Raw genomic sequence first — 10,729 nt, 5'->3', positions numbered from 1 at the left:
GAACAAAATACACCTGAGGTTGATTTATAATAACCTGAAGTGTAAAATGACACACCTTAGGTTGTTGAATAAATACTTCCACAAGTGTAAAAAAATATACTTCAGGCTGAAACATATATACCTCTGGAGGTATATTTAAGGTATATTTGAGGTTGATTTTGAGGTATTCATTTGCACCCTTTTCAACCTTTACGACGTATTTAAACAACAACCTCCTTTATACCTTTAAAATATACCTCGTTTATACCTCATTTATACCTCGATTTTTTCATAAGGGGAAGGATCTACCACTTAGAAGTGTTATTAATTAAATTACTGCGTCAGTGTAGATAAGTTTATTTTACTATATCAACTCTCTAACGTTCTTTGGTTTTTTAACTAGCATTATTTTATTAGTCATTACAGTTACTAAAATTATTTTTTGTTCAGATTATTATACGTTTACTAAAGAGTAGCAATAAAGGAAACGAGGGAAATAAAAATATGACCACCGAAGCCGACGCCTTCAGGGGGTACCGGCCCCGGTAGCCATAAAACAAAACCAATTCTTTTGAGGGAGAAGCAAATGCCTAAATTAACTCCCTCAGTACCCCGATGGTTTTGTATAGAAGTCCAGGAAAAAACATGAAATACAAATTACCAATTTAGAAAAGAAACTCAAACAAAATCATCAGAAAATAAAAACTCACTTAACCAGGTCAAACAACGATTTCACAAGCAAACCGAATGAAAAGGTAACACTAAAAGCTAAAGAAAACAACGCCCTCTATTACAATGCGCAGATAGAAAATAAAAGAAGTCAAGAAAAAGATACATAACAAATTAATAGAATGCTTAACTGGGGCTGCCCAGTTAAAACTTGAATGGCGCCCTGTTAAAAGAAAAAAATATATAAAAACCTAGAATTCTTCAATCATTTTCTTAATAAAAAAAATTAACATTACATAAATTAAAAGGAAAATCATTATTACTCAAATTATTCCAAGAATTACTTACAGCTTCCCGAAAACTTTCAACATTATTGCAAATATTTTTGATCCCAACCAATTGTGAAAAAACTAAATTTTTAAAAATTTTGTTACACAAATTAGTATTAAAATTGCAGAAAAAAATGACTTTAAATTTAAAAGCTTTTCTTTTATCAAAAACACCAATTTTAATAAAACTGTTTACAATATCAATTTTAAAAACTAAATATTCAACATTTAAACAATTCTCATTAGTTTTCTTCAAAATCAAATCTCCAGGATAAAAACGCTTTTTTTTTTTTACTAAAGAGTCATACCGTAATAAACGATAATGATTTAGTTCAGTGGTAGGAAAAATTACATTATTTTTGTAATTTACAACTACATTTTTTTAAACGTAGTGACTCCAAACTACTTTGGAATTGCAGTAACTACTTCGATTCTTTATGAGATGAGCTTACAAATGTAAGGGAAAAATTAAGAAATATTTATTCATGTTTGTATGAGCCGGTTTGTTATTCCAAATCATTTTTTTTTTCTTCTCGAATTTATTCATTTAACCTTCAACTTCTTATGCCTTTCTCGACAGCGAATATTTAATACTTGAATAAAAAAAATTAAGTGCGTCGAAAATACATTCCTTTCCTTTGAAATAACATCAACGTTACACGAGGGTGAATTCGCATGTGAAAGTGCGAATATTAAGTTTAATATACAGTTTAAATATTAGTTATACGTGATTCTAAATTACGTAATTCGTGTTAACGCTCAGCTGCAGCCACAGGGTCATTACCATTGAACCCTACTGACGGATCCGCGAAGATTTGTACCTATCAAATTCGAAAAATTAATTGCGTTGCAGCCGTGTTTCTTTACTAAACGAACGCTAAAAGTAGTTGACAGAAATCGCACTGCACTACTTTTCTAAAAAAAGTAGCACACTATACTACAAACTGCGAAAAAATTTAGCGACTACATTAGTTTCTCTACTTTTAATGCGCTACGTCCGTTCACTGATTTAATCCAATAACAGTATGTTACGTTTAGATAACCTCTGCTCTCGGAGTTAGGCATCTATTCGGTTTTGCCACCTTCTTTATGTGAGTCTATACATGGCCCACGAAATCTGTGGTGCAGCAGAGGAAGATGAGAACTATCATATCATATGCATGCATAATTTTCTTAAATTTTCATACAAAACAGAAATGCTGAAAAAATTCATTTATGAAAAGAATAGTACATCTATGACTTTTCAGGAGTGATATATTGTACAAAGCTAAGCAATAAATATCTCTACTAAATTTGGCAGTTTCCAGGACAACTACCTAGAGTTTCTAGCTCAAACAGGACTCAGAGTCTCAGCTACTCGGTCTCAACCCACTTTTTCCTACAAAACTCGTATGTTCAGTGTGTGTGCAAATTATAATTTCTTAATGTTTATTTTTAACATTTAGGTCACATTAAGAGCTCTTGGTATAGAACCTACAGCAAAGAAAGTGAAAAAGCTGATTGAACGAGTAGCAATTAATTCAGGTACTGTAGGTTTTAAGGAAGATTCATATTTCTTCTTTTTTTTATGTACAGTCATCTATATATTTTTATTATACTTTTCCTTTTTTTTCCTGTTTGTCAAACGCAATGATGATCCTATTGTGATGATATGAGTTTGTCAGACTTTTAATTATGAACTTCAAAGTTTGCAGGGATTTTAAAATTTCAAAATATTTTTTTATGAATTCTATATCTAAATGTACAACATATCTAAAATATTTTTATTAAATATTAAGCTCATCGGGGTAAAAGAGTACCTTATTTGGTTATTTTTTCCCACAGGGGTATCGGGAAACTAATTTTCTATAATCAAATTTCAAAATTTTCGTATGAAATTTTTTTAAAGAAATACCGTTCAATTTTGTTCTTTGACATGTCCATCATTTAAATAAAATATTTTTTTAGTAAATGAGAATGTGGTTAATAAGTAAAAAGTAATTATACTTGTTAATAATATATAACGTTTATTTGATATTATGTGATACTTTAAATCGAAAACGGCTTTATCTGTCATGAGTTTTTGATATTTTTAAAAACTTCGATATAAATGTTAAGATTTATAACTCGTAAAATCTAACCTCTTTTTCTCCCCCCTTTTTTTTTTAAAATCGTAACAATAGTTTTTGCGCAGCAAAACAAAATGTAACGGAAACCAGAAAGCACTTAAAATTGCAATAAAGCATAAACAAATTGAAGTTTCGAAGGAAAAAAAAATCTCGTTAATTTTATGAAACAAAAATGGCCTCTTCAGCTCATCGAATTTCAACTTTGAAGTTTCAGAAAAATTTAAAAATTTTCAAGGAACAGTTTATTTTTTTCAACATTCCGTAAAGCCCGTGAAGATCCGATCATTAGATCAGAAGTTATTCAGGGTGTTCTGATGTTTTTTCCCTGCACTGCACAATATGAGCATAATGAAATAAATTAATCCCTTATTAGAAAACTTTTGACAGAAAGAAAAAATGAAAAAAATTCTTACAGTGCTAACAAATAAATGATTGTGTTTGATTGATAAATTTTTTTTTATTATTATTTACGATTAATATTAGTATCATCTATTAGTTATTAATTATATATAAATTAATTGTTTTAACCTATTAACCATTAAACTTTTTAGATAATTTGATTTAAAAAAATTAGGTTAATTATTACTACTATTAAAATTATGTACTGAAAAAATTATGTTAATAGCAAAATAAAGTTCATAATGATATTCATTTGACGTTTTACTCTGGAATACACTAAACTTTTGACCGAGAAAATAAATTTTAGTACCACTGTGATCTGGTTCAATCAGCTCCATCTTCAATCCAAGTGATCTTTCAAATATTTTACGAGAAAAATAAATCCAGTTTAATTTTAAAGAAAGTTCTGTTTCATTATGAGGAAATAAACGATGACGTAAAACCACTGAAAACAGGTATAAAACGTATCGAAAAGTAGATTCATTCCTTTAAACAAGACATGTTTCAAGGCGAGGTATAGTTTGTCTACGATAAGAACTCCCTCCGCCACGAAGTCTAAGGTAGTCACTGCTATGGAAGTGCTGCTATGGAATCACGAATTGCAGAGAGGGTAGCTTCTCTTCATTCTAGGGCTAACACAATAGATAAAAGAAAAAGATTCACTTTCTCTCGCTGGCCAAAACCTGTCCGAAGCGATAACCTCACACCCCTAATTGAAATAGTTATACCTCGTTACCACACGAATGGCTAGGGGGGTTCTTACTTTAGACAAACTATAGATGCAGTCGTCCGAAATCGCCCTAATCCAGAAGCAATGCCGATATTTAAGGGTGTTTTTACGGCAGACAAAATTAATCGTGCGGAAGAGATGCTGGTAGAAAATTCGGCTTTTATCGTGAATACATCACCCATTGACTGACGGAACGATTCGAGATCTGCACTGGGTAGCGATTTTTGTTCCAAACAGAGATTATATGGAATTTTTCGATTCTTATGGGAAAGAAACCGGATTTTTATAACGGCTTCATACAGACATTTTATTCTCGATTTCGTAAGCATCTCAGACATAATGATCATATTTTTCAAACAAAGAGCAGATTAGATTAGTTTGTGGAGGCTCTGCTATTTATTTTATTTGTAAAAAATGTGCACATTCGATTCTATAATAAATCATATGAAAACGGCGAAGGGTGGAGAACCTATTGACGATGCCACGATGTACCCAAAATCTCCGTAATCTACCAGAATTACATAAAAACTTTAATTTTCGAAGTCCAACAGATTGGACAGTTTCAAGATCCCATAAATCCGCCAAGAGTTACATGAATACGCCAAAAAGTAAGAATATTTTATATTTATTCATGTATTTTAAACCTTTCTTTACTGGTTAGTTTTAAAAAATTTAATGCTAACTGTGATGGTGTCCAGTTCATACTGTGTGCCAATCTTAGAGCATCTAGTGGTCATTCAAAACCATTATCGGGTTATTTTATTCCGAAATTTTCATATTTTCTTCATTGGTAGAAATTTGTATGCTTTCGAAAATGTTTAGATATAATTATTTTTTCTTAATATTTTTTCCCCTTATAGTTTAATAATCAAAAATAAGAATTAAGGAAAAATTAAAAAAATCTTTCAACGCCAAAGCAAGCTAAAAATATAGTACTTAAATAACCGCCAAATAATTCCATGAAAAAATTAAATAGACATACAAAAAACTGTAAAAAATAACATAAAATGTATTTAATAAAAAATAAAAAGAGAGAGATTGGGTAATATATCAAATACTGAATACTATCTGCTATGTTGATTTCAGGTTTTCTAGGTATGTACCAGAGTAACGGTTCCTAAATGGTGTTCTGTTAGCTTAACCCTAGAAGTTAGGTGTCCGTTAGCTTAACCCTTAAGTAAGAACCCTAGGGTTTCGTGGAAGATGTTTCCGAAAGTAATTTTTTAACAAGTGATGAGTTTTGAAATCTTTCATAGTATTTAGAACCAATCCATTATTCATTTAATATTTCGGTTGTCTTTATGAAATTATTTAAAGTAAAATGCCAATTTTTTTTGTTTCGTTTTAATATATAACTTTTCTAATGCATTTATAAAATATTGTATTGGTATTTCCCATCGTGCTTTTCAAATCAAAACAAAATTCGTTAATAAAGTAATATTTCCCTATCATAGGCATGTCTATGAGGTTAGGCGGGCCACTTACAAAAAATCTTAAAAATCGTTGTGTGTGTGTGTTTTTTTTATAATTTAATATAAATTTTGCTTGAAATAAAAATAGAAAAAATATGTAGTCAAATAATTAGTTAAATCTTTACTCAACTCATTCGAAAAAAAGGTCGATATGCTTCGAGCTCCCGAAACATGACGCTCCTCGTCAGGACGACTTGCGATTGTTGTCAGCTGGGCCTTTTCCTGTTTCTAAGTTATATGGCGAGGAGCGTCGTATTTCGGGTGCTTTGAATTGAAACATGTCGACCTTTTTTCTTAATCAACTGTGAAGATAAAGAAATTTTTTTCAAGTACATTTTTTTACATCAGCTCACATTTTAAACTGATTTACAATGGTTATTGTCACTTTGAACATTTATAATTCACTCCGTTCGAGTTTTAGCTTTAAACTATGAGCCTCGTAAAGGACCAAATTTTTATTTTCAACAAATTTACAGCCAAATATTTTTTACACAGTCAAACCTCCTTAACGTCAACTCGAGGGGGGGGGGCAGAAAAGTTTTTCACATTAAAAGTAGTTAATGTTATCAGTTTAGAATTTTTTTTAAAAATTAATATCGTAAAGTGCACAAAAATTTTCTATCATCTATATCTGTTATCTACTTGCGTTTTCTAATCTTAAATTTCTATTATAAATATATATATAATTTCAATAAATGCTTTTATTTTGCGCTTTATGTTAAATTAATAATTCTCACTTTAAAAAAATAAAATAAAGTTATATTGGAAGAAAAAAATTAATTTTAGTTGAGCCGAAATTTAAAATGCGGACATACTTTCAGTGCTCTATTTTTTTTTTTCTTCTTTCTAATTCTGTAGAAGCAAATATAAAAATTAGTAGGTAAAAAATAATTAATTCGAGTAAACTGCTTTATTGCACAAATTAGAGAAGATTACTTAACTAAAGAAGGATCATCTTAACTAAAAATTTATTTTAGTTAAGACGAAATTCAAAATGTGGACATACTTTCGGTGCTCTATTTTTTTCCTTCCAATTCTATAGAAGCAAATATAAAAATTAGTAAAAAATGATTAATTGGAGCAAACTGTTTTATTGCACAAATTAGAGAGGATTACAAACGAAAGAATTGGTAATAGCTTGCTGCTTGGCATTTTATTTTCACATGCTTTCCAAAAATCTTCCAACTTTATCAACCATATTCAAAAAAATTATTCGATTTTTTTTTATTTTGCATCGCAAAATGATTGATTGCTTCAAAAGCATCCATCAGAGGAAAGTAAACTAAAGTTTTCGCTAGTGAAATTTAAGAAAATTTTCAGCGTCACACGACTTTATCTGCGCAATTCGGCGCTATCAGTTTCTTAGAGTGTGGAAGAAATCACAACCCATATTAAACAAAGGATCGATATGAGCGATCATTTCTCAGAAAAACATGCTTCATTACATTCACACTCATGAAAAATTCTCATGAGGTGGAAAAAAAAAACTCTAATTCACACCAGAATACAAATTCCCTCGACAATTTTAATACTCTTTTCAACAACTTGTTTATGTTAGGAAAGCATCTTTCGAACCTTGTCGACCTTCATATATCAAAAGATACCTCAGAATTGAATTGAGTTAGCATGTCTTTTATACTAGTGAATCGATGTTAGTCGTAGTGGTAGTCATTAACTCGAAATTGAGTCGGTTGTTCAATACGTGGTTATTAAAAAAATAAATAAAACTAATAATCAAATTGTATTTTCTAGTATTCTTTCTTAACTTTTTACATATTTTCTACACACCTTTATAATTTCATGTCAGCTGTTCATAATGAGCAGCAAATCAAAATGTAACGAAAGAAATAACAAAAAAAAATCGTAAAATAATCATTTAAAATTGCACTACCAAAATTAAAAAAAAAAAAAAAAAAAAAAAAAAAAAAAAAAAAAAAAAAACTCTGTTAAATATATAATGACCCTTCCATCATGCCAAATTTTTACTCTGTGCTTATGATGATCTTAAAAAGAGTTTCTGATATAACTTTTTTTTTCTTCCTCGTTTAAAAAAATATGTGCAATAAAAGGTTTTACATTACAATCTCATCACAATCAATATATTTAACAATCAAGTAATATTATCAAATTTTTTAACAATATAATGTTATTACTCAACTATAAAAAATAATGACAGTTTACTTTAGATATATGGAATTAGAAATGAACTTATAAGGGCTCCATCATTTTAAGAAGCTTAGGGCCCCGGCAAGCTTAAATCCGGCCCTGGTGGTAGTTACGCAAAAAAGAACCTACTACTTTAGGTACAGAACAGTAATTATCAGTTTTCTTACCTGTAAGAAGGGAAATGAATTTTCTGTTCACTTTAAAAGTAATATGTTTTCCATGGGTAATGAAATTCGAGTTCACCTAAAAAGATATTTTACACTAAACGTGTTCATGTTAAAAATACTTTAAAGTTTTATATCTTAGACGGGAAATCGAAAATTAGTTCACGTTCACAAGGATCGACTGTATTACATAACCATTAAAATGACGAATGTCTTCATTTCATTTGCTCAAATATGAATTTTTAACAGAAATAGTACAAATTAGTTGATATTCTTTGATTAGAATTTAAACAAGGGAGACTAATATTGTAGGATAAATTTTTTGTTGCCTTCTAAACTGTTGCTTAAAATAACACATTATTAAATATGGCAGATAATGCATGATTTAAACGGGAAAAAAATCCTCTTAAATAATAATATATCTTCACGAGCTGAACGCCCATTTTTGGCATGGGGTATTAAGAAAAAAATAAACTATTAATAAATCAGTATTACGAAACACTGCGAAATTATGCACAAAATAAAAGAACTTAACAGCATATTTTGACACATTAAAAGTTTTTTTCTTCTTCTTTCATTTGCTATCTGTTGCTCTTCCGGTTGACTTTATGTCATTAGATTAAGCAAAACACTGTTTCTAGAAGTTACATCAAAATTAATATTTATTAATGAACTAGTTGTAATTAAAGTTGGCGTTTCAAGGTCTCATTTTCTACCTTCGTCAGACTGGTGACGATGTGACAGGAAGCAACGCTCTTTTTAAGATGATGAGTTTGAAGACGTTTATTTAATGAAAATCCATTTCAACTATTAGAAATACGAGACAAAACTTTTATAAAAGTTAAATTAAATATACTTTTTTAAAATGATAACATGTGTGAGATAGAATGTATAGATTAATCGCGCAGGAGTTGGATGTGGCTAAATTGAAGCGGTTGCTTTGTTCATTTCTAAACACGTTAGCAGAATCAAACAGAAAATTTCATAGAACTGATTTCATAGAATAAGAATATAATGACTGATACGAGGGTCACTCTGAAATTTTTGAGATACAACTAGGTTTTTAAAGTTACACTTACAAAATTTTAGGTGTGTTCAAAGTAGTCTCCTCCAGCTTCAATGCACTTTTGTAATCGAATTTTCCACAGATTAAATGCCTCAAGTCATTCATTTCTTGGAATAGATGAAAAAAATGCATTTATAGCCACATCAATCTCTTCTTCTGAAAGAAAACGACGTCCACGTAAGTTCTTTTTTCGATTAAAGAATAACCAAAAGTCACACATGACTAGATCAGGTGAATACGGCGAATGTTCTATCACTTTAATTTGTTTTTGTTTAAGAAACTCAACTGTTAATCTGGCTGTATGTGAAGATGCATTGTCATGGTGAAGCATTAGTCCCCTAACATTCACTTCTTGTAGAATTTCTGGAAGACATTTTGTGGTATACCAGTTTGCTGTTACTGTCTTCTGTCCTTCAGACTTGATGGCTTTGACCAATCCCGTACTTCTGAAGAAAGAGGCATACGTCACTTTTTACAGTGCTCGTTGTCTTTTCACTATTGTCGGTGTGGGATCAACTTCAAAGACCCATACTTTGCTTTCTTGACGCGTTGGAACGTCAAAAAACGGTATGTGCGTTTCATCACCCGTTACAATTTTAGAAATGATGCGGTGGCCACCATCATTTAGCAATTTAAGAGTTTCTTTACTGATTCTGACATGCTCCTCTTTCTGGTGCTCAGTTATGGAGAACCCAACGGCAAACTACTTTTTTCATATGTAATTCTTCATGAATAATTTTGTGTATGGCTGCGGATCCAATGTTAAGTTCTTTTTGTATAATTTGATAGGTACAGCGATTATCATCCTTTAACATTTTTCGTATGGCAGACAGATTATCCGGGATTACTGCCGGCGGCGGCCTTCCTGTGTGTTCTTCACCCAGAACAAAATTGCGACCTCTGCTAAATTTTTTAAACCATCTGAATACAGTAGCACGAGCTGGAGATTCATCACCAAATGCTAATTGGAACCGTTGAACGCATTCTTCTTGATTTAATCCTGCTTTAAAATCGTAGAAAATCATAGAGCGAAAATGTTCTCGCGTCAACTCCATTTTCTCTTCTGTTTAAACAAGTTGAAGTAAGTCAGTAAAAAATCGTCTGCTGTGTAAAAATACTTTGTATTTTAAAATTAAACCATTATTTTTATTTTGTAAATTCTCGTCTGCGCGTATCTCAAAAATTTCAGAGTAACCCTCGTATTACTATTAAAAAAAAAAAAAGTTGTACAACTACAATTGAATAAAGTGTTGACTTTTTTTTTAGGGGGTACGTGATTGATTTGTTTCTTTTTTTTTTTTCGTTTTGATAATGAGCTGGTATGTTGGTAATCCAGGGGTCTCTCCAGACATTTTGTGAAAGGTCCGGTTTTCGTGAAATTGTAAAAAAATTGCTCACATTCTTTCAACCAGGGTCCTGCTTTTATGAATTTGTGCAAATAGGATCCGGTTATTGCAAAAAATTTTTTTAACGAGTTTCTAAATTGTAAATAAATGCAAGATTATGCTCAGCACTGTAAAATTATAATTTAAAAAAAATTACATTGTCAAAAATAAACAGCAATTGCTGTTTCTAAATTAGAGATTCAACATACAAATATTTGGTATTTAGCCTATATTGCTGAACGCAGAGTATTCATTTCGGACG

General features: G+C 30.6%; 2 protein-coding genes across 2 annotated transcripts in view; both read left to right on the top strand.

The window, feature by feature from the left end:
• Positions 1 to 9,627, top strand: part of LOC139425048 (uncharacterized) — a 14,517-nt gene extending 4,890 nt beyond the window's left edge. The window contains exons 3-4 of the mRNA XM_071178043.1: positions 2,423 to 2,501; positions 9,500 to 9,627. Coding sequence (XP_071034144.1) covers positions 2,423 to 2,501; positions 9,500 to 9,627 — 207 coding nt within the window. The remainder of the gene's footprint in view (positions 1 to 2,422; positions 2,502 to 9,499) is intronic.
• Positions 1 to 10,729, top strand: part of LOC107457287 (ras-related protein ced-10) — a 149,467-nt gene that overhangs the window by 131,225 nt on the left and 7,513 nt on the right. The window lies entirely within an intron of this gene.

Source organism: Parasteatoda tepidariorum, chromosome 2, assembly GCF_043381705.1.
Source record: "Parasteatoda tepidariorum isolate YZ-2023 chromosome 2, CAS_Ptep_4.0, whole genome shotgun sequence".
NCBI classification, from domain to species: Eukaryota; Metazoa; Arthropoda; class Arachnida; order Araneae; family Theridiidae; genus Parasteatoda; species Parasteatoda tepidariorum.
This window is presented reverse-complemented; position numbering and strand designations above follow the sequence as displayed.